At 41.9% G+C, this 27,555-nt stretch overlaps 1 protein-coding gene across 2 annotated transcripts; it reads right to left on the bottom strand.

Annotated features, from left to right (window-relative positions):
- Positions 1-1,848: 1,848 nt before the first annotated feature.
- VGLL3 (vestigial like family member 3) lies at positions 1,849-25,719 on the bottom strand. 2 transcript variants are annotated; one of them, XM_051607958.1, is made up of 4 exons: positions 25,420-25,719; positions 16,270-16,525; positions 10,427-10,927; positions 1,849-2,609 (listed from the first exon to the last, which is right to left on the bottom strand). In XM_051607958.1, exons 1-4 carry the CDS (start codon positions 25,510-25,512, stop codon positions 2,566-2,568), a joined length of 894 nt encoding a protein of 297 aa, XP_051463918.1. In that variant the 5' UTR covers positions 25,513-25,719; the 3' UTR covers positions 1,849-2,565. The 2 variants fall into 2 exon arrangements, with proteins under 2 accessions (XP_051463918.1, XP_051463919.1); XM_051607959.1 differs by lacking the exon at positions 25,420-25,719 and adding an exon at positions 25,188-25,234.
- Positions 25,720-27,555: the final 1,836 nt, after the last annotated feature.

Raw genomic sequence — 27,555 nt, 5'->3', positions numbered from 1 at the left:
TCCTCCCCAACACCCAAACTCCAGAACTAAAGTTCAAAGAGGATGTATCACCTCCTTGACTTCCAACTTTGCCAAGTCCAGAAAATTAAAAAAAATAAAAAAGCTTGGCATTTCTTTCCACCCAGTATTTCTAATACTGTCAGAATTCCTGAGTAAGAACTCTTGCTCAAGATATTTCTTAAACCATATTGTTCTGATAAGAAAGTGAACTGTGGCAACTATGTTCTCTCCCATACATTTTTCCCATTATATTTTTAAGTTCACTGACAATTTGAGGAGTTAGCTCTGCCAGAGCAGCATTATATAGAACTATCATGAGAATGAAATTTAACAGAAAGAAATAGACTATAAAGATGAGGGGAAAAAAAAAAAACAACCCACCATATTTAATTCAGCATACTAACACAGAAACTATAACCCTACTATTTTAAAGTAATACTTAAGCATAGTCTGTTCAGCACTTTTACTCTGTCTCAAACTTCAAATCAGCAAGGTACACACTTACGGGTGTTGCCAAATTGTGACATAATCTTAATGCCTCCAGTGCCAGCATGTCAAGCCCTCTCACGTGGCAAGGGAGAATGTTCAACACCTCATAGAAGAAAGTTCAAAAAGCCCGGAGAGTATCAGTAGTGCAGGGAGAGAGGGCTGAACCTTGGAGTGGCATGCAGATCCTAACACTCTCCCTCCCCTTTCACACCCAGATCCATGTGGTCTCCACCTGACAAACCTACATTTGCAACGCTGGTTGCCTTAAAATTAAACTGTTTCTTGTATCAGCCACACGTTTATGTCTTGGTTTCCGTTTAGCCGATTTGTCTTTCAGGCAGGGATGTCTGAAAACAGCGGTAACATAAATATAACAGGTTATAAGAGCTCTGGGAAGTCTTATAGAGGGACCCTGGGTGCACAGAGCAAAGGCAAAATCTCCAAGCAACACTTAGGGTCTGGCAACCACAGCCCCAATACTGCACTCAGCCCCACCCATGCACCTGCTGACCCTCACACTGTGGACACTAGGGCTGGGCCTGGGGGCTGACCTGGCTGTAGCCCATCATGGGACTGGGGCTGCCCAGGATCATTTTGCATTGCTTATTCAGGATTGCATTGTGCCCACCTTGGCTGCAACTAAAGCCCTTATTATGCAAGTCAGACCCAAGGCCCAGGCCAGAAATGGGGTTTCCCCTTGCAGAGAACTGTGGCTACACGTGGCCATGTCATTTCCAAGTTCAGATTCTTACCCAGACAGCAGCCAAGCCTGAATCTGTGCACACTGAGCACGTGCAACTTCTTACGAAATTCAAGAGCTGCAGCTGGGGTCTCATAAGGCCCACAGCAGGTCTTAGGTTAGACAAACAGATTTTTAAGTCAACAGGAGTTGAAAATTTCAGTGCTTTCCTTGAGGTGCTCAGCAGAGAGGTCAGACTAGTTGAAAACATGTTGTATCCACAAGTTACACGATTTTATGAAACTGACATTTCTTTCCTGAACATTGATGTTGTAAGTTACCACCCTGAAAATGGCTTAGCTGAAAATCCTGCCTCATGAGTATACCAATATTTACAAGCACTCTGAGGGCCTGAAATATAACCCATAGGGGACTCTGTTCAACAGCTTCAGTGTACCATGGATGAGGCCCAAACTCATGTCTGATTTAAATCCATAAGAGTATTTGGTCCATTTTGAAATGGATGGGTTGGAAATGCAGTTCCTGTAACCCCAGGCTTTGCTCCACGCTAAAGCTGTTGGCAAGTTTCTGACAATCAGCACAGCACAAAGCCACCTTTAGAAGCAAGAAAATAAAAAAAAAAAAATCATTATTACAATCTAACACCAGCAGGAAAAATATTTGGTTGAAACTTTAGGTGCGAATTATATTTGCTGAAGCTGGAAAAAAAAGGACAAAAGCATCAAAATCTAGTAAAGGTGGAAACAAGGAAGGTTTAGCTCTTTAAAAAGAAAGGAAAACAGACATTTGAGGTAACAAAACAAAAAACCAAAATGCACAAACACATCACAGACATCTAAAAACAGCATTTTATACATTTTTGCCAGTGCTTCTCTGAGAGCAAGTTCTTTAAACAGAACTTAACAATTTTACATTTTTTTAAAAAAAATACATCATCCTAAAATAGCCCATCAATCCTTACCCAAACTTTCTGTATTTCTACAAAAATAGATGCACAAAGAGCTACAAAATACTGTATTCCTGAAAGGAGGCGCACTGTAGTTAAGTGAGAGTCTTCTTCCTGACAACTGAGACTGTCCATAAAATATCAAGCTGAACAAACCAAAACACTGTTAAAGGAGCAGAAAGGAGTTAGGTTGCCCAGCTGCAGCAGGCTCAGATGAGGAAATAAAGAAAAATTAGGTTTTTTGTTTTTTTCCAACACTGTGGGACCCATAAATGGCCTTACAAACAAAAGGCTCAATAGCAAAACCAGAATGGTTGGCTCTTCATCTTCATGTGTGTTCTTTGCCCCATGCAGAAGGAGTCAACAACTGTTACGTCGCCCGCCTGGCTGCGTTCACTCCAGCTCTAGCTGGTCTTAATTTAGCTGAACTTCAGAACCAAGAAGTTTCCTTGCTCTTGTCCTGATGTTGTAGACCTACATTCCAGAAAAGAAAAATAAAAATAAAAAATTAAAATTTTATACAGCTTCTTCCTCCTCAAGCTGCTGAAGTAAGAATAAATGTTTCTTGTTAAAAAAGAAAAATAATTAAGAAAAAAAAACCCCACAACTTACCAGCCTAGTGAACATGTTAGTAACATTGCTATTCTTCCAAATTTTAGTTTATGTGAGATAATCTTAAACCATATTAAGTTTCAGACTGGATCAAGCAGTCTGGGACTGCTGATAAAATCCAGTGTGCACTTTGTTGTTTTGTCCCTGTTTAGAACGTGGCATGGCATGATAATAACTTCCAGTAAGGTCTGCATAGACAATCCAGTATGCAACAAAACAGTTTTTCTTGGTAGGGGCCAGCCACAGACCCTGCATCTTTTAGAAAGGGCCTGTGATACTTCAGGATCTTAAGTTTCTATGGCATTTCACCTTACAGAGGAGAGAGAGAGAAAACGTTCCTGCAGCAAGTAAAAAACCTAAATAACTTCACCTATAGAGTGTCAGATTTTTCGCCAAGAACAGCTAGTGCTTCCACATGAGGGAAAAATTAATGATTTTCAGCTTGCATTTGTTATGAGCTCCTCTAACATTTTCCTTTATAAAAAGTGAGGACTATCTAATAAATGTGGTGCTATGTTGTGGCTTTAGCATTATAGACTTGGAACTTGTGTTATAATCTGGGATTTGTCTTCTCCAGAGGGATTCAATCTTCGCTAGATTTACACCCGACAGGGCGTGTACCTAAAATCCAGACAATACAGGGGGAACTGAGGATGAAACTTCCCAAAGAAAGACATTCTTGCTCATTTACAGGAGAAGTAGAAAGTAGAGATGTGCAGGCACGTATTTGAAGAGGTAGTAAGGCACTTAGGACTCACTGATTTAAAATCTGCACCTTGATGTTTTGAGCCAAGCAAATCACATTTCATGAAATGAAGGTGCACTTCCCGCTATAAATCATAATTGCTATATAGACAGCAATGCTGCGCTCTGTGTCATGCTATATATTGCCCTGCTATATAGTGTACCAAGACCAATGCATAGACTACCTGATCTACTAAGAATTTAGGGCCTATTTCACCATAGATTTAACTAGGTGTGACTCCAGACCTTAATGATGTTGCAACCATTGAAGCTCCATGCTAATTTGATCGTTAACCTGTGAAAATTGACAGATCCATGTGCTTATCACGGATCTCTCATTTCCATAACTGCTCACATAGTGAAACCCAAAGGAAGACCCATATGTTTTCAGAAAGCCTAATAGGCACATTGAATTCAGATCTGACCACTTCCTTGTTTTAGGAGAACAAAGAGTTAAATTTTTAATGACAACCAACATAATTTCAGAGTTGAGCTACAAAGCAATTAGCAGTCACATAAAAGATGACAGCATATGGCACTATCCATACGAGGATTCCTAAGCAGTGACCAAACACTTGTGTGTCCAGCAGTGAACAGATAGGGAAAGCAGAACACACAGGTATAGATGCCAAACTCTGTTCAGTGGCTTTCTGCACACTTTCAAAGAATTACAGTTATTTTGTTTGGAAAGGTTCTTTAAGATCATCAGGTCCAACCCTTAACCTAGCACTATCATGTCCATCCCTAAACTATGTCCCTAGACACCACAGGTACATACCTTCAGGGATGGTAAATCAACCACTTCCCTGAGCAGCCCAGTCCAGTGCCTGGCAACCCTTTCAATAAAGAAATTTCTCCTAATATCCAATATAAAATTCCCCTAGCACAACTTCAGGCCATTTCCTCTTGTCCTGTTGCTTGTTACAGGAGAGAAGAGACCAACCCCCACCTCACTACAGCCTCCTTTCAGGTACTGGTATGTTCTGTTGGCTTGATGGGTTTTTTGGTAGAGGCAGAAGGGCACCAGAAGGGGCTCCAGTAAGAACCTGAAAAGCTCCCCCTGCTCCAAACCCAGACAAGGAGCCATTAGAAGGACAACAGATGCACCTCTGCAATTAACATATGAAAGAACTGATATAAGACCTGAGCAGAGAAGGACTTGGGGGAGAAGAGCTGTGCTGGGAAGGAGGATGGTGCTGGTGGTTGGTGAGGAAGAAGGGGGAAAAGGTGCCCAAGCAGAAGTTTCCCTGCAACCCATGGCAAAATGGCAGCTGTCCCCCTGCAGTCATGGAGGGACGTGGTGGAACATTCCCTGAAGGTGCCAGGAGGAGTGAACTTGGCCACTGGACTTGGATTTTGTGGCCAGAGGATTTGCTGCCAGTGGACTCCTAACTGCGCAGCTGTGGAAGACCCCAGCACTAGGGGAGTTTGTTCCTGAAGCAGCCCATGACTCTGTGGGAAGCCCAGGCTGGAGCAGCTCCAGACCTTGTGGGAAGGACTCATGAAGGAGAGATTCACAGAGGACTCTCTCCCATGGGAGGGACCCTGTGGGGAAGCAGGGAAGGACTGTAAGGAATCCTTCTTCCTGACAAAGATGGCACAGCAAGAATCACCAGCCTGTGAACTGACTCTAAACCCTGTATCCTTTGTCTTGACCCATGAGCTTTGTCCTCCTCATTCCAGAGTTGTGTGTGTGTGTGAAGTTGAGTGAGCGGCCATGTGGCTGTTCCTTTGTTGTCGTGTTGGGCCCAAACCATGACATGGTAGAGAGTAAGGAGGTCTTCCCTCAACCTTATTTTCTCCAGACTAAAAAATCCCAGTTCTCTCAGCCACTTTTAATAAGACTTTTTCTCCTGACCCTTCACCACCTTTGTTGCCTGTCTTTGGACACACTCCAGTACCTCAATGGCTTTTTTGTAGTGAGGGGACCAAAACTGCACATAGTATTCAAGGTGTGGATTCACCAGTGCCAAGTAGAGGCTCTTTCATCTGTTTCTTTAGATTGAAAAAATCCTTCAACTAAAGCATGACTATAAAAACACAGAGGCTCTTTACTCAATGAGGATGTCTCCTTGTAGCTTAAGAGTTACTTCTTTGCCTGGCAGCATCATTCAAGTGCAGAGTCATCATAAACTGCTGTTAGTTTAATTCAAAACTCCCTCAAAGTCACTGATGACACTTTTGTGTTATTTTTCCTCTGCCTTCTCAATTTCTTTAAACAAAGTCAGCACCAACAAAAACAAGAGGGAGTCAGAGGAAACCTCAGTATTGTAAGGAAGTCATTTATCTTCATCAGTGGAACACCAAAGGCTACTAGAGGCAAGAGAAGCTCGTGATAAGAGAAGCAGTTTATAGAGCTGCTAGCAGCCTAAAAAAAGACACACACCTGTGTAAGTAGATGTCCACCTGATGGTAGCAACTGGTAGAAGGGGAATAACCAGTTGAAGAGATACCTTCCTAGCTAGGTGTCTCTGCAACAAATAGTAACTATAACAAGATTTTAAGGTATAGCTATTAAGTCTAAACAGCCACAGAAAACAATCCAGAACCCCAAATTTGCCTTAGTAACAGAACTGAATGTGGAACATTTCCCATGCATTTTCCTTATTAAATTCCCACCTCCTTCATAGCAAAGCTATCTGCAATCCTAACATGTCATCCTAGTGCAAGCTACTAACGAAGAGCTTTCATTTGCAGCCTGCTGCAAGAACATTGCTCTCTTAGTAAAGCCATCCTCGCTTGTGTTGCATGAGTCAGTATTGTCACACCAGCACAACTGCTCATCTCTACAATGGTAACACTACAGGTAACTGTCACATGAGCAAGTTCTGTGGAAACATCTGAACAAACTTAATGAGTTGTGACAAACTTGTTAGGGTGTGTGTGAATAGATAACTCTACAGAAGGCCACTGACTCACCATTAAAATGCTGTATTCAATGTGACACACTGACATACAGGTATTTCCAAGAGCGGACTTTCCATAGTAAGCAAGGACTAGAGTGTATCAATTAATTCACCACATTTTAAAGTTATGCTCCTCAATGCGCATAACTTTGCATGATACAGGATGTGCACCTCAATTTTAAGATAGACTTGCAGCCCTCAGATACACCCAAATCCTGCTCTGATTTAGTGTGCTACAGGAAGCATCTTCCAGCACATCTGTCCAACAGCAAAACAGGATCTCCTCCTAGGTTTCGCAGTAGCAGGGAAGTCGCTCTGTCCTCCTCCCCACGGGGATGCCTGCAGACCTGGCAGCTGCCAGCACAGCCAGATCACACTGACCACCTGAAGTGCCTGGTGTGCAGAGCATCCTGAGGAAAGCATGGATATCTGTAACCATCAGCTCCACTGCAAGACAGCAATTCCCCTCTCCACCTTCCTGGTCTTAAGTGCTCAACTTGGCTTGTTCATCCCTAACATAAACACAAGGATTTAGCCCTGAAGCTGTGGGATTACAGCTGCAGCAATGCTCTATGTGTGTAGTCATTGCTGTTAGGAGCTGACATTGCTTTGCTTGACATTGGTGGGGCAGGGAAGTGTGTAAAGCACAAACATGTTGTGCTTATATCAATGTGTTTCTATCAATGCTTGATATAAAACGTACTTCTCTATTGAGCACTGTACTTCGGGAACTTCAGCTTTGGAAAGACGCTGCATGCCAGCAGCCACAAACATAAAATGTTTTAATGATTTCTGATGCAGACTAACATTTTCTTTAATCACACTTGTACTAATAAAGAAGTTTCCAAAAGGGTTAATTTTCAGTACACAATGTTATGATTAAGCCACATTTAATGGGAATCAGGTAGCTAAATCCCTCTTCATCCTCTAAAATAGGACCATGTAAGTTCAAACAGATGTGCAAGACAGATCAATACTTTGTTAGCTCTCTGAATGGTGACACACTGATGTCCCGCGCAATCTGCTCTGAAACATAAATTCCCAAACAATACTGTGCATGCAAGAAAAATCCCCTCTTAACCTTTGAAGTGATTCAGCATCATCCATTCATGAGATCAAGTATTTGGCTTAGTATGGCTGAGATGCAACAATGTAGCTGGAAGAGGGTAAGATTACAGCCAGTCTGCCTTGATCCCAACACTATCATTCCATATAATTCAGCGTGAGGAATTTTGCAAATGTTTCTATAATCGCATGTGACAGTAGCACAAGAAACATGATCCAGAGTAAGGGAGGGGGAATAATTTTCATATCTGAAGGGGTCTGAAAAGTAATGACTAGGTATATACCAAACAAATTTTAATATAAATCATCTGAAGCTCATGGAATTTGATATTTTGACAGCTCCACAGGTTGGTGTCTGTTATTCTCCAGGGACATATGAGCAAAGTCTTACAGAAGTGAAGTTTTCCTGCCACTGTGGCCTCACCCTACTCTGCAGAAACCACTTCCACACTGCAGAAAGTCAGTACGCTCTTCCACAGGCTCTTCCAGTTTTAGCCAAACTTTTGAGTTTGCTGTCTCACATTAGAGTTAAATATAATGAATTTTTGTACGATGTGAAGACTTATCCATTATAATTCTCCCTTGGAGTGGACATGGAGCAAGAAAAGCTTCACATGTACTGGTGAGTGTGAGATACAACTCAGTGTGGTGCTTCAGCAGCTCCCCTCCTCTCCTTGGCAGCACAACACACCTTCCCCACGATGACACCATTTGAGATGCATGTGAAACACTACTGCAATTAAGCTCCCTCTTTTCACCATGATGACTGCCTCAAAGCATTTGTCTCAAATGTACAAGCTGCAAGCAAGGCTGAAAAGGCAGCTCAGAGCCTTTCTGCCCTTCCCAGCAAGCCTCTGCTTAGAAAACACAGGAGAGACGAGTGTGCAGGGTAAGAGAGCAAATAACTGTAATGTCACAGGCTACCACTACCTGCTGTGTTGGTTTTGTTTTTTGCTCCCTCCTTTCCAAAGCCTTATGTGCCAAACCAGGGCTGCCTGATAAGGTTTTGCTGTAGCATTTCAGTTCATGGCCATTGTAAATAGTCACAAACAAGAGAGACATTGGTCCTCTGTTCCTGCAAGCCCATCACACATTTCCTTTCTTTCTTTTCCGCCACAGGAACTCATGGACTGAAACCCACACATCACGCATGTGCCAGAAATTAACAGTTCAGGCCTTTTCTACTGCCTCTCACCCTGAGTAGACAACTACAAGACATGCAAGCCACAGTTAAGCACTGCCAAATAAGGAACCTGACAAAACTGGCATCTAACTGTATCCTTCCATAGGGATTTTCACAAGGAACAGGCAGCACCAAGCAAAGGCTATTATTAGTCCAGTAAGGCAGTGCGAGGACCACAGTCCTTTTTGAGGTACTGTGCTCCTACAAAAAAAGAGAAAAAGCACCTGGTACTGCTACCAAAAAAAACAGCAGTAGGCAAACCAACTTGCCCAGCATTTAAATAACTCAGTCTAGTCTGAACTTATACATAAACCAGGTACAAGGGCTGACTAACAATCCCTTACACAGTTCTCAGCTCCAACCCCAAAACCTAAATCGAATACTAGAGCTCTGGAGTGGACTGTGGAGGCTACAGTCAGTCCAGGAGGCTCATCCCTTCTACCAGTGGCAGTGACAACTTGTGAACACTTCAGAGAAGGCAGCTAACTCCCATCATGGCATTTGTCAGAAAGGCAAATCCAAAGATCCCAGTCCTCTCAGAGTATCATTTCATACCCAAAAGCACAAAAATGTAATTCCTCTTGTATACTTGGCATGGCTGGAAATGTTACTAATAGATATAAAACTGTCCAGTGCTAAGAATTCTATTACAGTTTTTCTTAATTTTGTTAGGTAGCAAGTGGCATGGTATTTAGAAGAGATTATTTGTTCCCAGGTACTGTTAAGGGAAGAGATTTGTGCTAGGTTAGTTCAGTTATAATCAGGTCTTGGTTTCATATTATTTCATATTTAAGTAACAGCAGGGTTTTTTTCCCCACCAATTCTTTGTTCCCCTGCACACTGATCAAAGCCAGGAAGTGCTTCTTGCACATTGAATCAGTTAGCTAGAGCTATTAAGAAGACAAGCAGATATCTTAAAGAAAAAGCAACAGAGATGCAAACCTAGTGTTTCCTTAATAAATAACATAATGTGTTTAAGAAGTACTAATCTGGAAGGATTGCTGCTGATCAGATGAACACCAAGCACAAAAAGGAGACCTCAGTATGTTCGTATGAGCTCCAGGATGGATGCACTGGAAACTATTAGTTACCTCTCATCAGATCACAAGAAACTACAAATAGTGAGGGTTGCCAGACTGCTCCCAACACTGAGATGAGAGCCTGCCAGTCAAGGCTCACAGATGCAAATGTAGTTTATGGGGGCTGTCCTGTGGCTACAGACCCTGCAGTACAATGAATTTAAGTGACAGACCTCTGCCGAGACCCTACAGAAAGAAGCTTAGTTTGATGGCAAGCACAGCTCAACAAGCACCTCTACTCTCTACATGACACCTGCATACTGCACAGGAAGGAAATGCTGATCTGTTCCAATTCAGATACAATCCTCATATACTAACAAGTTATTACTTCAGTCCTCATTGGAGCTGTATTTTGGTGAATGCATATATGAACTAGCTGAACAAGCTGGAAACTTCCACATGGACATTTAATTAACTATTTCCCACAAGATTTAAACAAAAAAAAATGCCTATCATGTCAAAACCCATTTGGCTTGAATGGGACCAAGGCAGGCAAAGATCTCTCAGCAAAAGGCAACAAGAGTTGGATGTTTCACAGCTCATCTGCCCTGACAGCTATTTCATCAGGGATTCCCACTCCCACCTGGAAATATGTTTGGAGAAGTCTCTGAGAACAAACCCTGTTTCAGCTGCAGGGATTTAATTATTTTGCTCAAATTCTTCCTGCTAAAACACGTCACAGACACAACTGAATCATCTTACCTGTCTCAAAACCAAAACTTGGCACAATGTCCACGGTTCCATGAAAGGCTCCAGCCCATGCTGAGGTAGCGCTGGTAACAGCAGTGGGATCTGTCTTTGTCACGTCACACTGGGGAGCAGGAATCCTGGCTGCACGGACTGAAGGCATCAGCAGGGACCCATACCGGGGGTCGCGGTGCGAGCTGGGATGATGATGGTGCATATGTGGATGAGGGTGATGGCGATGCATGTACACGTCATGCATGTGTGCATACGAAGGGCTCACCTGAGATGCTAAAGGATAATGCCAGGATTCAGACGCAGAAGGGGGAGGAGGTGGGGCAGTCTGATGAAGGCCATGTCCTGGCCAACTGCTGGGATCTGGTGTTGGGAAGGTGCCTGGTGCAGTAACAGGGAAATCGGGATGTACTCCACTCAAGCATGGTGGAGGGGGAGGCTGATAAGAGCTGGTCCAAAATGAAGCTGGGAAACTGCTCCTTTGGCTTGAAATTGTTGAGCTTTCTGGTAGAGAGGAGAGAAATGAAGTATGACTGAAGCAGAACAACAAATTTAATTACAAAAAAAACCCAATGGTTTTCTACTCTTTGAAATTTTCAACACTGAACTCCAACTTCCTCAGCAATTACAGAATCACAGGACATTTGAGGTAGGAGGGGACTTCTCTGGGAAGCCTCTCACAATGTTTAGCCACACTTAACAAATTTAAAAAACAAAACCAAAACAAAACAAACCACACAACAAATTTTAAATGTGTTTTCTTGTGTGCAGATGGAATTTCCTGGTTTTTAATCCTTGCTTATTGCCTCTTGTCCTCTTGGCAAGCACTGCTGAGAGAGCCTGGCTCACCCATCTTCAACCACTCTCATCAGGTATTTATGAATATTGATAAGATCCTCCCTGAAAGAGTTGCAGCTCTCTCAGGATCTTAGTACCTGTATTAAGAGGAGAGGCTAACTTCTGGCTGGATCAGAACACATTGTTTAGAAAGGCAACTGTTGTGGCTATAAATGCTTCTGAGCACAGAGAACCAGGACACACTGCAGAATAAGAGATATTTGGCTAATGGAAGAACACCAGATCTTCTCAAACTAGTTGTATGCTTTGATGGGATAAAGATCATATCTGACACGTTAGTCTCTTAAAGAGTATATCATGTTGCTCTGTACCCAATAGGATGAGACAAGCAGAGATGTCTATGTAACTTAAAGAAGTTTTCCTCATAAATAAAAGACTCACTGCTTCTTACATCTAGGGCTCGAGTTATATTTAAATCAATTCCAATACCCCTACATTATGAAATTACATTCTACAAATTTCTCTTTTGAAGGAGAGATTAGTGCTTTAGATGTGTAGGAAAGTATTGGCATCTCCACTCTCACAAACCTCTTGCCAGCTTGTGTTTGAAAGTACTGCTTCATGCAATATGTCTCAGCTCAAATAGGTTGTTAATTTTTGGTCAAAGATGGAAACATAAAAATATGGGACTTCACCCCTGATAAAAAAACAGTCGTAAAAATAGCCTATGGAGAAATAAAGCCAGGGAAGTTTAATATTTGATGAGGATAGGAATCCTCTGTTTCTCATATAAGATTTACAAAAATATTTATATTATTTTGTTTAAAATGACCTTTTGTTTTGCTTTGTTTAATAAGCAACTGGAATGAGACTCGGGTGAAGACACCATTGAGAATGAACAGATTCTTCAAACCCTCCTGCCTCTGAACTTTGCTTACACAAAGATATTTTGGAAACAAAAAAAAATTATTTTTGACAGCATCACTAGGAAACTCCTGTATCTGTTTTAAAAGCCATTAAGATCACAGACATTTTTCCATACATCAATTGGCTTTGATTTAAGTGGTTCACTGAGCCTGATTAACTTCCAATATTGAAAATAAACTCTGCAAATGCATTATGGACAAACATAGAGAACTGCTCTTTTTGCCAGACTGCTTCAGAGGCTGCAAGCTTATCTAGCAAACTGTACTTGAACATGGCGTTCTTAAAAAGGCACTTTTTTTTTTTTTTAGCAACACATTTCTATTGTAATTCATAGTAGAAGACAGGAGAAAGATTCAAGCATATATAGAAGCCTCAGCAGCCCTGTGAAAATGGTATTGTTCCTTGTTTGTAAACTATTCCTTGTTACAAGGGATTAGGCTGAGATGGACAGTGCACATGGCTTACAATGTTGGCAGCAGGACTTATAAGCAAACCCAAACTTCTTCATGTCCAGTCTGTTGTTTTCCTCACTGCTTAACAGAGAAGCACAGATTCACAGTGCATTGCCAGTATTCTGGAAAATTAACTTCTGCAATCTGTTGGTTTTGGAAACTATCTGGCTGTTATCTGCATGGAAAAGCCCTAAATCTTCTCAGTTCAAAAAAGCACAGATAGCCACAAAGTATCTGAAGACCAGCTTTGATACCAGGAGAAAGCGGTTTAAACCACTGGATTTGCCACTATAAATTCATGCCAGATTGCATGCCAGTTTGGCTTTATCAATTATGCAGAAGGTCTAGAGCGCAGAAAAATGTTTGGCCATCTCCATTTTTCAAACCTGTGCAAATTTCACAAAGCCATTACCACGGTCAGGAACTGAGATATCATTGAGTGTAACTGCAGAGGCCAACCTCACTGCTCAAGTTTGAGTCATGCCAATGGAAATACTGGACCCATCCAGATTATATGAACGTGCAAAACAACTTCATCCACTCTGAGTGCTCACAGAGAATGCTATTAAATATTAAGTGTGCAGCACCCCATCAACAAGAACCATCTCTGTGTTGAACCACAACCCCCCACCATGATACATTTCCACAGTGCTTGAAGGGTCTCCTTTCCACCTTTAAAACAAAAACACAACCAATTATCTTTACAGATACCATCATGTCAGATACCTTGCTTCTATGGGACATGGCAATGAAGAAACAGCCCTTTTAGCACTGTCCTTGAGAAAGAAAAAAAACAACAAACTTGAGTAGCTTCCACAAGCTTTCAGGAGGGGGATAAGGAGGCAATCAACAAAAATTGTCTGACAAGAAAGATACTACAGTTACCACAGTTTCCTATTCTAAGTACAGGGAGGCAGGGAGATGCCCACACCTCAGATACCACGAAGCAGTGACTTAAAAATGTGCATGGTGGCTGGCCAACTCAGACTGAAAATACGCCAAAGTGGACATGTTGTAAAGACGACAATGTACGGAATTTTCTATAGTACGACATTAATTCTCATTTAAGCCAGAAGGGAAAAAAAAACAACAACACAAAATCAAAACCCAAGAAAGAACAAAAAACCCAACACTCTCAGCTAGGAGAAAAGGTTGATAAAAATACCATTAATTTCAAGGTATCATTAGTGTCATTAGCCTCTGCAAAAGAATTCAGATAGCTACCTCTACAATTGACTACATAAAGACTATGTTACCAGAGTCTGTTGTAAGGAACTGTATTTTATAAAATAAGTCAGTTTTTATATTGATTTGAGCCTGTACTGATCAGTATTTTCAACACACGAAAGATGAAAACTTGCTCTTTTCAGGACAACAGGTTCTCTTTTTTATACATAAGCAAAAATCCCTCCTCAAAACAAAGTCCTCACAAACCCCTCCCTACAATGAAATTACAGTTTGCTCTTCCATCAGGACACTAAAAAAACCAAAACAAAACACAAGATGAAAAAAAAAAAAAAAAAGCAGAAAACATTACTAATCCCTCCTTTCAGGTAAGGGAGAAATAATACAGTGAGCTGAGTAGCCAGTTCTTGCCCACACATTTGCCATTTAAATCTGTCACTTCCAAAACAGCTACTGAAAACACAAAAGCTCTTTTTTTTTTTTTCCCCTAAATGTATCTCTGAGTAATTTATTGACAAAAATTTCAACTGCCCACAAAGGTTATTTATAAATAACAATGTTGAAGCTAATGATATTTCAACTTCTTTAGTTAATGGGATACAAATTTCCACCCATTTGCTGCAACTGAGCATTTTTGACAACTGTACATGAACAAAAAGACCAAGATGTTAGCATCATTGCTTCACTTTTTTCTCAAGCAGGCATGTTTCAGAAACTCATTTGGGCCTGATAAAACTCTTGTCAGCTACTCTTCTCTGGAGAGGAAAATGCCCTCAGCTTTCTCAGCGTCCATAGGGCAGAACCAAGCAGCCCTGCCCAGAAGCCTCCCCAGGGATTTTCATGCCGATTCAGCAGGTGCAGCGATGGCAGAGGGCATATCCCCTTACTTTATTCCTGGAATACTTTCGGGACATGTAGACCTCTGTTCCTTGCTGGTGGCACAGGGCACACAGGGTAAGGAGGCAGCATGGCTGAAGAACCCTTATGCCAGGGCACCCTGTCCTCTGCAGAGTCCTCTGGGGAGGGTTGCGCAATGACGGGGAGAGCCAGGGAAAAACAGCGGGGTATGTCTGAAGCCAAAGAGAAGACACACAACCCCACCCATGGTATGTCTCCAAGCTCAGTGAAAAGGGCTTGCTACAGGCATGGGGTCTCTGGGGACTGCCTTGATCCTGTCTCTGAAATATTTAAGACCTGTCTGGGCCATTTATAAATGCTCCAGTCTCCTTTTAGTAAGCATAGGTTCAATCCTGCTCTCAGCCGAGTCAACGGAAAATTTCCCATTAACATTAATGGTCCCGGCTCAAGCCATAAATTCCTTCAGCTCCCTAGCCACTTGTGCTGACCTTTGCTTAAACTTCCTCGAATTTGTCATCATCCTTCTGGAAAGCAAGTCCTTCTGTGCTATTTTTCTCTTCACAGGGGTTTCCAAAAATCCTCTCTATTTTCTGTGGCTTTCATCAATATGCTCTCATCTCAACATCACTGATTACGAACACCACCACTCCTACAAGTATCCTCATGATATGTATCTCTTTCACTCAACCTGATGCAAGACCACCACTCACGATACTTAGTTCATGCCCTTTTGCCAGACCACATAAAGACATTATCAGAAATAATGCAGCTGTGGATCTGAAAAACTCCCCAGACTGCTACATTCAACAAAATGGAAATAACATCTTACCAACACACTTTCTCCAATCACCAATTTTTAAATCCTTTCTGTCAGGTCTACCTAATATATATGGCAAGATCTGCTTTTTTAGGTTCATACTGCTTATATATATATAAGAAGATGTGCCATGTCAGTATGCAAATGCCTCACAGCACCTACCATGTGCTACTCCTTGATCAGAAGCACGGTAATGTCATTCCCATTTTACACAGGGGAAGCCAATAACAATGGCCACACCTCTCCTGTCAGCTCTGCCCATGGGCAGGCTGCAATGCACTGCACCACCACATGGCTGCAGCCACATGGGCCAGGGCCTGCCCCCAAGCCTATTCCAAACTGTGCTGTCTTGCCCCTACCTGGAAAGCAGCCATAGAGGAATCTTAATTGCCTAGCAAAGTCACTCTAGAAGGCTGCTTGGGTCACCTCACGTCCAAAGACAGCATCCCAAGACAGTTTTGCTCATGCCTCACAGGCCAAGTTTCACAATTAAGAGTTTAAAAATAAGCTTCCAACTTTGCAGCAGATGTTTGCAAGGCCACTTGAGCTCTATCCCATTCTTTCCAGGCCTAGACAGAGCTGCAGGCTATGGCAAGAGAGGGAGATGCTTGCTTCTTCCATGCCTTTGGTGCCTCTTGCCCACTTTCACACTTGAGATCACCCAACCCCAAGAACCAACTTGGTTCTTTCAAATTTGAGGGGAATTGTTCCACCTCCACAAAAGAGTAAGATTTCAGCTGCAATGGCATATGCATTACCACAACACAGGCTAAGTCACAAAACAGAGAACAATTTACTGCTCCTCTTACCTCTCCACAGAGGACTTAATCCTGCCTTGCTCTTGGTAAGGGCAGTTTCTGGATTGAAGCTACTGGCTTGGCTCAAAGCTCTTGAGAAGTGTTCATCCACTACTGAGCCAATGTCTCCCTGGAAGTAAGTGAAAAGGACGCAGCGAGAGTTAAGGTACTCCATCTCGGCAGGCTGGTCTTTCTCATCCTCCTCTTGCTTGCTGGGAAGGGCCACTTCCAGAGACTCCTGCATCTTATTGTATACAGCTAACTTTTTCTGGGATTAAAAACAAAACAAACAAGAGATGTATCACTGATGGCACTTGGTGCAAGCTCAACATCTGGTTTCCTTAAAGAAAAATAATTGAATACATTGAATATTCATTTCATAACTGCTGTTGGGATATTTTGCAGTGACATTTCACAAAGAAGAGCGTAACACTGCCACTCAGAGTTTTTACTCCTCACATACAGATAGACCTGTTTCTTACACTGATTTCACAACCGTAGTTTTAAGGCAATGGCTTTCCCCCAGTACCTTCAAAAGAAAACAGGCTCTAACCACCGACTCCTGACTTCCACCTGGAAAGGATATTCCAATCAGTAAAGGCTACAGAGGTCAAGTCCAGGCCTGCAGAAGGGTACCCAGATACACAAGGTCTGCATTTCACCCATCCAGCTGAACATATACCATGTTTTGCCAGCTGCACTCTCACAACTGAAATCACATGGCCCTCTGGACTCCTCACATCTATTCCTTGCCAAAGGTGTAAAAAGACAGAATTTGGTGCTTCCTAAAAAATTTTCCACTGTGTGACTGAAGTCCACAAAATACATTAATTCCCACTCATTGCCAAGAATATTTTAATCATAGGAAGCTATACTTTAGGGTCTTGAGGGGGGCAATGACACCAACGAGGGATTTTTTTGGTTGGTTGGCTTGGAGTTGTTTTTTGCTGTTTTGGGGTTGGAGTGGCTTGGGTTGTTTTTTTGTTTGTTTGTTTGTTTTTGTTTGTTTTTTTTTTTTAATTATTATTATTATTTATTTATTTCTTAAACATTGGATTCTGGAAAAAAGGACAAAAATTCAAGTAATGAAAATTATAAACATGTGATCTGGGGAAAAAGGGGGATTGACAAGTCTGCAAACACATGCAAAAAAAAATCCACTCCAAACCAAAAACATAGAGAAGCATATAAAAAATAAAACCCGCACAACCCATCTGTGAATAGCTATTTCAGAGTCTTCTCTCTCTTTCTCTCAAATCAAACCTAAATGTCAAAATAAATGTGTGTGAAGATCCATTTTGCATGGAACATATTTTTCAGATGTTCCACTTTACAACTGTTTTCACAGAAAAAAAATCTCCCCACAACAGTCAAGCTGCAGGAATCATAGCTTTTAGCTAGCTAGCCACTTCCACAGCTGACTTTACACACAAGCAGCTTCAGGAATGCAAAACCAAGTACAGCACATATGTAGAAGTATTTCATAGCTTTTCTATAGAATTACAGTTTGACTTATCTTTTATGGTTTGCTTGGCAATGCTTTAGCACCATCAGAATCTCTTTAAGTTTATGGCTTTTTTCCCTTTTTCCAAAGTTGTTCTAAAGAAAAGTTAAGCAACAGCAGTCTATAAAGTTCCATTCATACAATAAATAGGCTTGTCCAATTTAGAAATAATTGAAAGTTGTTTTCCAATCTCACATACCATCAATATATTTACATTCAGTGCTTTCTAAAATCATATAAGCTGATAAAAATTCTCTCATAGTGACACAAAACATATACTCTGGGGTTAATTCTTAATTATGAATGGTTATGAAAAAAAATAATTGTAAGAACGAGCTATTGACAAGTGGAACTTAAACCTCTAATACTAGATGTTCATGGAAATTAAGCAATGTATCTGACGTTACAATAGCCTAATCGATAAACATAGAACAGCTCAGTAACACCTTTAATTCTGATGCTGTTACACAAACTACAATGAGGGATGTAAGTAATATTATTTTTCAGTTTGAGATATCTGGATGATGGTCTTGAATTCAAGTAAATCTGTGCTTCAGAAAGTAAGTCATACCACGGCTCTGCTTAGCACAGTATTACTTATTCAGACATATGGTTTTATCCCCAAATCCTTTTATATATGAAGAAAAACTGTGGAATTCACTTTTTAAAAATAAAGAAACAAAGATGGAAACAGCAAATTAAAAAATTACTAGAAACTAATAGCTAAAAGAAAACACAGTCTGATGCTCTGAAATTAATTTTTGCACTGCACGTGCAGACTTTGGGGTGACCTATAGTTTTTTTGTAAATGCTTTGTATCTTCTGTAAAACAAAGTCTCCCAATATTTGTTTCGGAAATGCTTAATAAAATATCACTCATAGTCAGCTTCATGTCATAATCACAGAATTATGAGACCTTAATAAGACAAAAATGGTTATTACAACATTGCATATACAGGAGATATATGCATTAGAAATCTGTAAGACATCTACCTCAGGGACTTGAGGTTCTGGTTTTTAGGTAGAGATAAAGCATGAAAGGGGTTCCTTTTTAGAAGTCTAAACATATATTGATATATTACAACATCTCAGGTGCAGTGTATGTGCCAGATCTTGAATACAAGCAACACATTTAAAAGTCTACTTCTATCACTATAGGTACACTATTTGCATTTATACTGTGAGTATGCAAATACATCTAAAAGCATGCAATTATATACAGAAACACATAACTTAATATAGCCCCTGGCTTGACTTGGTTATCAGGAAGGAAGTCTTCCAATGTTCCTGTATAGACACTGGAGCTCAGGAAATTAAAACTTATCTCTAGAGTCGCTTCTCTGCACAGGAATGTTCCCTCTTCCACAGCCTAAGAATCTAATTCATTTTCCACTTCAAGTCTCTTTAAGTAAGAGATTACAGTGAGGTGAAGTGACTCAAGAAGTCTTCCTTGTATGCAACGCATATACATCCTTTCCATTGTATACATCCTTTAACAATGTTTTTTATCCACCTAGCTCCCTCAAATACCCTGCTGGCACACAAATTCTGTTTTGCTTGTTCTGACCTTAAAAGTAATTTTCTCATAGCATTTCTGACTGTGCTTGTGTGAGTAGTAAAACATGCAGGATGATCAACTGCTAAATTAATCTGTCACACCATTATGGGGTGGCAGGGAATAAAACAGAAGAAAAAAACCACAACACCTAAAATACCAGGTTAGCTTCTGTTAACTAACCTAGGCCAAACCAGTTTCGCTTCTACTTTTTTCATACAAACAATTCTGGCATATATTTAAGCAACCAACAGTACCTGTAAAATATATTTTAAAGCATATTTTCTGACCAAATACAATGTTATTTTTTCCCTATGTTTGGATCTCAAACACTCTCATATATTAATTAATTCCACCTTTCTCTTTCATTAAAAACTTGAGACTAAGATTCTGCAGCCTGTGAAAAACAGCAAAACAAACACAAGAAATCTCATCTTGGCCAAGACCCAGAATACAGAATTAAAAGTCAGCTTTTCATTCTGGGAAACAGTGAAATCCAAAGTCTATAGCACCTGATGCCAGCTTAGATAATAGACCCAGGTTTGTGGTTGAAGGATGAATGGTGCAGGCTCTAGGTAACTGATGCTGTACAGCATAGCCTGAATTCAGCTTAAACCATCTTTATTTTAGTTATTTCATGTATTCACAATTATGATCTTCCAAAGAGAAACTGAACTTTTACTGCAAGTTGCCTAACAAAAGGAAACAAAAGGTAAATAGCAAATCACCACTAATATGGCAGTATTAAAGAGAAGGCTTATGCTGGATAAGCATCATCCTGTCTTCTGGAGGAAAAATGACCACTTTTAGACCAAGAAAACATGTGGTTCAAAATTTCACAGAAAAAAACCCAAAACAACAAACAAACAAACAAAAACAACCACACTTGAAGATGCCTGTTGTCTTCTGACATACCCTATCCAGAACTAAGAAAATGGTTCTCGTGTGGTGATATTTTGCCATTGGCTTTAATGCGGCCAGAAGTCCAACTGACTTCAAGGGTCCCAGATCTTACCCAGGGTTTCTGGTAAAAATGCGAGAACATTCTTCTTCATAAACTGAAAAAAATTCACTTCCAGCTGAAACCAGCTAGTAGACAGCAGAACAGAAAAACAGCTGAGCATAGTTGAGAATAGACAAAGTTTTAGTTTATCCAAGTTTGAATGGGAAATTAAGGCCAGCTCTTAATTTACATATAAGCTGGTTGCCTATTCTTACAACTCACTATCTCCCTACATGCTCATACAGCATATGGTCCTTTCTGTTCCCAAGCGTGAAAGTCTGGTGTGCTTGTGGCCACCTGTTCCAGATTTTCTATTATGAGAGAAAGATCAGGAACCAAAAATAAAGAATAACTACACTGAGGAAACACTATATGACCCTATCCTGAGAAAAAGGCTGTCATTTGACATAAGCTTCTGAGAAAGAATTTCAGTGACAAACTTGAGGCAAATCACAGACAGTCCTCCGTTTGTGGATCTGTCTGCCAAGCAAGCTCCTACTGATAACACAGAAAGTATTCAAGGCAGAAGACAATTTCAAGCAATTGGGGCATGGAATGTTGGGCCTGAAAGCAGTATTTACTGCAGGCCTGAAAACATGGAATGTTAACTTCTACCCTCACAAAGGAACTGAGAGCAGACACACACTTGCTTTCAGGTGAGCCACTGGATTTACAGCAGTTCAGCCTAGAGCTCCCACTGTGTTCTGCTGATGGAGTGAAGTGGTGGAAAAAGAATAAATTAACACGTCTTTTGGTGTACATCTAAACAGAGGTGTACTATTAAAATCTAAAGCTTTACTTTAATGCAGATACATGAAGGTCAAATAGTATTTGATCCCAATCAGCATAACAAAATAAAGGCAGCCAAATTTTTTAAATCAACAGCATCTCAAGAGATTAAGCAAAATAAAACCACAAAAAAAAAAAAGCCTCTGTGAAGGGCAAGACTTAATTCAGGTTTTATATCCAGTAATTCTGAGAGTAGCCTTTAAAGGTGAGTAACATAGGTCTGATACAGTTTCCAGTGAAGTCCTTGCTTCAGATCAAGCCTTGAGAAAAATGTCCTGACTACAAAAACTAAACACGAGGCTATCCTCTGCCACATTACCTGCTGTGCTAGGTGCTGTGAACTGCCACGCACACACAGCATTAGTAATATAAGCCTGTCCACAAAGTTGCAAACGCGAGACACAAAGAAGTCTACTGAAAAACTAAGTTACAGAACATGAATTAGAGTTTAGCTACAGCCAGCTGACATGTTAAATGCCACCCGTCCTTGTCTGCAATGTTTATATTTTGAAAGGAAGAGTTGAGTTAGTGACCTAATTTGCTAATGGAGACAAGCCCTTATCTGGAAAAAGTCTGTCTACAGCACTGCCAGCAGTAAGTCTGACTTGAGCATATCACAATTCTTTATGCAAGGCTTGATTTAGCAAGGATGGTGTTGGCTTGGCTTTCTACATCTACATACCATGGAGAAATTCCAAAACTACCATTTACTGTAACTTCCCATTTCAGAGGCCTTAAAGCTCAGCCATTAGTAAGCCAGAGTGAATCCTACCTTAGCCTCAGCTCTGCAGCTTGCTGCACCTAGATTGACAAGGCATGGCAAGCCATCACAGTTTCTTGTGCGCCAGGAATACAACAGGATTCTTCACCGATTATGTGTTCCCAGAGTCTCTTTGAATGAAAAGCTTTGTTACACTCGTTCTCCCGACCCATAGGAAAGCCAAAATTTAACTACTACAGCTGCCCAAACCCTCAGGAAAGGGTAAAACAGAGCTTTTCAATTTCACCATTCTGCTTTACTCTCACACAGGCACGGCTCCTTACCACACAGAGAAAGGCGTTTGCACTGTAACACCAGCACACACTCACACTGTCCTTTGGCAAAATAATATGGAAACCCTAACGTTTCTGTAGAATCAGGGCCACACCCCATTTTCATCAGTTCCTTCAGGCATCATTATGAGCGTGTTTATATCCGTAGCCCACTTACTTCCCTCCAGCAAACAACCTAGACTTCAGCAATCTCTAAGATCCAAGGTGCTAAGCCTCCACTCCCATGAACATTCAATAGGAATTCAGGCTTCAGTCCACCAAGCACTTTAAAAAAAACCAAAACATCTAAAGTAATTTGCCAGTAAGTCCTTTCTTGGCTATGGACTAGTTAATGCTAGGCTTCCAGAAGTTCTGCGTTTCTGTGCAAGGCAACAGTCAGTACTGGGCTGATTTTAAGGGAGTGAAAACTACAGATACAGAAACGTGGGAGTAACATTAAAGTGTGGTAACTTTAAAAGGCATGACTGACTATCCCCTTAAAAAAAAAAAAAAAAAAAAGTCATTTCTGCACAACCCAGGTGCATGCTAGTCCAACATTTGAAAGCAATACAAGATCTACTATTATAAATAAAAATAAAATAACGACTATTCATACAATGCCAGATGCTTGCTGGAGACACTTCTCCTGACCCACATATGCAGCACACAACCTATAGAAACATAAGGTTACCTCTCAAGCAGGGCACAGTGGCCCAGAACTTAAGCCTATAGATCTAGAAGAGCAGCTCTAAGGAGCCTGATGGTTCTTGTAAGGCCATAAAATTGACACTGCAAGCTGGCATAACCAACTACATGTTTGTGACAGATTTATTAAAAATAAACTATGAAGATGCACAAGTTTTAGTTAGAGTAACACACCTACATTTCCTTGCACTGAGAAAGAAAGGAAAGCCAACAGAAGAACAGCATGGAGGAGCTTTCCCTCTCAGGAAACAAACCATTTTACTAGATACCAAAAGACTCCAGAGTAGTACAATGACACTGAAAAATGCTTCAATGTAGTGCTTGGGTATTTCAAGAGTGAGCTCCACCTTATCAGCTCCAATGCAGAGCTTTATTTTTAAGATATCCTACTCATTAATCTTCCCTCACTTTTTTTTTTTTTAAACCACAGCTTTAATTTCAGCAAAGAAGAACATTCTTTAAAACAGTTATGATCCTCATGAAGAGTGCAGGAGCATTTTACATGTTGAACACATGTGTAAGAAGAAACAAAAATCTGGCAACAGATTATTCATCCTACTTTCTTATGCTCTTTACCAGTTGATCAAATGTCCGTGACAGGACAATTCCGAAAAAAACTGGAACTTGCAAAATTTCATATGCTACCCAAACAATAAATCTTTTAACTACACAATAGATGCATGAGGAGTTTATTCTGCATTTACTTTTTAATTAATTTATTTTAAAAGTATTGGATTCAGAGAAAATACATAAAATGCTCCAAAGTTTGCAGCTGCTAAAATTTGAGGGTGCAATATTCTTAGTTCAGTAACAAGAGCCTGGTTTTCCAGTCTGACATTGGACTAGCTTGTGAAGACCCTCCAGCTCTAAATATTTCAGGAAAATTGGCACAAGCTGGATTAACTGAAACAAATTGTCTAGATCATGTAGGATAGCAAGGTTTAGAATGTTTTTGGTGGTAACAGGATACATTGTGCTGGCCTCAACGCATGAGCTGTCCTGGCTCAACAGAGCTATCTGTGTTTCTTGCCTTGCGTATCTACCTCCACTTCTCTTAAATAGCATAACCCACATGAACTCAGTTTATTTAAAATGAAATTTCAAGAAACTTTGGTGTTCATTAGGGTGCCTCTGGGACATTTCATATATGGTACTGCTTACAGCTGATGGAAGAACTTCAAGATTCTGTTTAAAAATAAGAAGAAATTGCACTGGAGCGTGACACAGCTGCTAATGATTGTTTAATAGATTTTCATGTGCCCTGTGTTCCACACTCCAGATCTGGAAGAGAAATACACCTTATCACCTACATGCAAATGCCAAAAAGTTCACTGAAGTTTCAATCGCCGTTTTCTACTCCTAGGTCTCTTAGTCAGAGTCAAGTTATTCCAGATTATTTATTTATTTTCCCTCCAAATCACAGAGGCTAACAACCGGAGCGCCGGATAGTAAAATACAAAGTTCATAACTAAAATTACTGAATAGATGAAAGGCTCTGCAAGCTGTGACCTAGATTAGAGAAGAAATAATAACAAAGACACACTGCAACAGACAAAACTCACAAGTTTTCCAGAGCCAACATTTACACTGAACAACGTGAGCAACCTGGAAAAGATCGCTGGGGTATAATTTCTGCCAAAGGGCTCTCTCTCCCAACAATAAAGCAAAAAACCCAGTAACACGCAACAGGAATTTTTATGTTTTAGTCCATATTTGTGTCTCCCAGGCAAGTTGATATTAGGGGTCACTTCCCATGTACGGAGAAAACAATCTTCATGGATAATAATGATAAAACCTTATGGAATGCAGCAACAACCAAAAAATGTATTCTCAGATGACTACATTAGGGCCAAGTCAATATTAGTCCCACTTCACCCACGCACTGCATAGTCTAAAAATGCTGTCAGCCTGATAAGAATTTCCTGATTCATTTTAAATAAATAAATAAATGAACGAATAATTTAAAAGAATACATCTGATCACCAAACTCAACTGGAAACTCGCTGGAGCCCATCTTCCAGGACAGCCGGACGGAGCGGAGCGGCGCGGCGCGCCCCGTCCGCGGGGAGCAGCGCGGGTCCCCTCCCGTCGGCGAGCGGAGGTTCAGCCCGTGTGAGTGTCCGCACCCGCGGACGGCAAAGGCGCGGCTCTGCGCCGGCAAAACGGGCAAGCGGGGAGGGCGGTCAAGTCAGGAGCGACGGCGGAGAGGAAGGAAGAGGGGAGACGGCGGCAAGGAATAACTTTCTCCCCCCTTCCCCACTCCAGCCGAGCAAGCCCAACACCCATCACCCAAAGCCAAGAATTTGGGGGAAAAATATTTTTCTGACTAAAAAAGGTCTTACCAGGCTCCGCTGCTCTAGGGCAACCTCACCAGCTCCCCGCATCTCCAAATCAGGCCGGGGGCTGCAAGACCGCATCGCTGGCTGGCCGGGGCGGAGACCTCCGGCCAGCCAGCGGTGCGCTCTGCAGCCCGCTAAGGGGGGGCCTCCCCAAAATATTCCCCCCCCGCACAGTCCGCCCCACCGCCACGGCTTGCGCGGTACCTTCCGCAACCCTACACTCCCTGTGGCTCACCTGCGGGCAGCCCGCCGCGGGCGCGGTCAGATAGCGGGGCTCTCCGCACGCCGGCGGGGCGGGCTGCTGCATGGCCACGTCCGAGCAGCTCATGGCCGCGGTCGCGGCCGCTCCGCGCCGCCTCCTCCTTCTTCCTCCTTCTTTTCCTTCACCGCCTCCTCCTCCTTCTTCTTCTTCGTAGCCCTCTCCTCCGCGCAGGGCGACCGCGGCGAGGCGCCGCGCAGCCCCGGCTGCCAGCGCATCTTCGGCGGCCGCCGCGCCCCGCGCCCGCACTTATAACGCGGCGGCGGCAGCGCGGGGCGCCCCGGTGGCGGCGGCGGCGGCAGCAGCGGCGGGGGCGGGGACCGGGACCGCGCCCGCGCCCCGCCCGCACCCCTCGCAGCGGCTCCGCGGGCGCGCAGCACCTGCGCCTGCCCCCTGCCCGTCCCGCGGCTTAGAGGCAGGTTTGGACGCCATTAGTATTCATGTGTTCGCCTTCGGTGCGAGTTCCCGTCGCTTCGCTGCCGGGTTTTGGTCCATGAGAAACTCGGCCAAGCTTAAGCAGCAGTGGATTCTCCGTAGTCAAGCGTCACCTGCACCAGCCACGCTTCACCCCCCTAGGGCTTCATCCTGGAAATTCATCGGGGAGGAACGAGGAACCCACTTGTCCCATACGAGGTGGCAGGTTGGAAGCGATTCCAACTAGCCCGGGAATTATCTTTCCCCTTCCCACATTTGGTCCACAGTGTTTTAGAAATATAATAAAATATCAATAAAGTGCACTTCTCGACTCGAAACATAGGTGGAAAACCAGGATCTGGTTGTAATGGCCCCAGTCCTGCTCAAATATATTCACAGCCTACCCTCTCTAGGCACATTTTTGCCTGCGAGCTGCTGTACTGCAGTCCTGCACTTGAAGGCTTTCGATGCCATTCCTCACATGGAAAAGACGCATATGGCTTGTTAGCATTATCCCAGCTTATGAGCCTGGAATGACTGCATTCGTTTGCTCTTATTTTCTTCTCATTTGGCCTATGATAAATTATTTCAAGGTGGTTTTTTTTGTTTGTTTGTTTGTTTTTAAATTGTTTTGAAGTTTACCTGTATTTAGTAGTGGCCAAAGATTTAAGCCTTCAACCAAAAATTCTCAATTTATACTCTTCCTTCTCTGTATGTGTGCAGATACATATACACACACACAAGCACAAACATTTCTTTGGCCAGAACAGTTAGATTAATACACAAGGTTGAAATAGCTCTATCTGACCCCAGTAGGATTCCCTGCTTACAGAATGCATTTCTCCAAAACATTCAACAGCAATACTTTTTAAAAAGATCCAATTTCCTGCAGGCACATGTTTTTGTTGTGGGTTTTTTGTTGTTTTTTGTTGTTGTTGTTGTTGTTTATTTTAAAGTTTTGTGCATACAGATTTTAAGGTAGCTATATACGTTTTAAAATAGCAGTCTGGTAATTGGCTACTGCTGCATTTTGTATATCCACCTAAACGGACTCGGTCTTAAGTATTAACCTTTCAGCCAGTCAGAAGTTTCTGCAAAGGTACAATACACATACAACTTTGCTATACCAAGTATATTGGCTTCTGAACAGTTTCTTCAGGGAAACAGAAAATCCAGGTTCTGATTGCTAACTACAAATCTCTGGTTGATCTGGGCTGTATTAGTTTCAGATATCTCTTTCCCCTTGTTTCCTCCTGCAACAACAAACCTAAGGCAGAACATTATCCTGACAGCAAAGTTTGCAGGAGCCGGAGGCCATCGATCGGCAATAACAAGTACCACCTTCTGAAGTTTGCTGTTCCTGGACATGTGCCTGATCCTGACCTGGAGGTTTTTACCACGAGCTTAGGGCCAGGCTGCCTCCAGGCATTCCTCTGGCTGCTCAGTCTCCTGGCACCCAGCCTCCTCACATTTGGACTACTGGCTGCTATCCACCCTCCCAGATCCTCTTCAGGGAAGCTATGCTGCTTGCTGCAGAGGATTGTGAAACATGTTTCCTGTCACCATTCTATCTGAGGTAAAACACTTTCAGATGCAATGGCAATAAGGCTCAATGCTAATCTGTCAAAAAAAACCCACAAAAAACCCAGAACAACACCCTCTTACACTTACATAAACAGTAACAAAACAAGTCTCTAA

This window comes from Apus apus, chromosome 1 (assembly GCF_020740795.1).
Source record: "Apus apus isolate bApuApu2 chromosome 1, bApuApu2.pri.cur, whole genome shotgun sequence".
NCBI lineage: Eukaryota > Metazoa > Chordata > Aves > Apodiformes > Apodidae > Apus > Apus apus.
This window is presented reverse-complemented; position numbering and strand designations above follow the sequence as displayed.

What these genes read in the sequence shown, in the direction of transcription:
- VGLL3 (XM_051607958.1), bottom strand. Translation starts at nt 25,512, where the DNA reads ATGAGCTGCTCGGACGTGGCCATGCAGCAGCCCGCCCCGCCGGCGTGC. An exon ending in CCGCGGCGGGCTGCCCGCAG is followed by an intron (nt 16,526 to 25,419) that starts GTGAGCCACAGG and finishes TTTTAATCCCAG; the next exon opens with AAAAAGTTAGCTGTATACAA. An exon ending in ATTAAGTCCTCTGTGGAGAG is followed by an intron (nt 10,928 to 16,269) that starts GTAAGAGGAGCA and finishes CCTCTCTACCAG; the next exon opens with AAAGCTCAACAATTTCAAGC.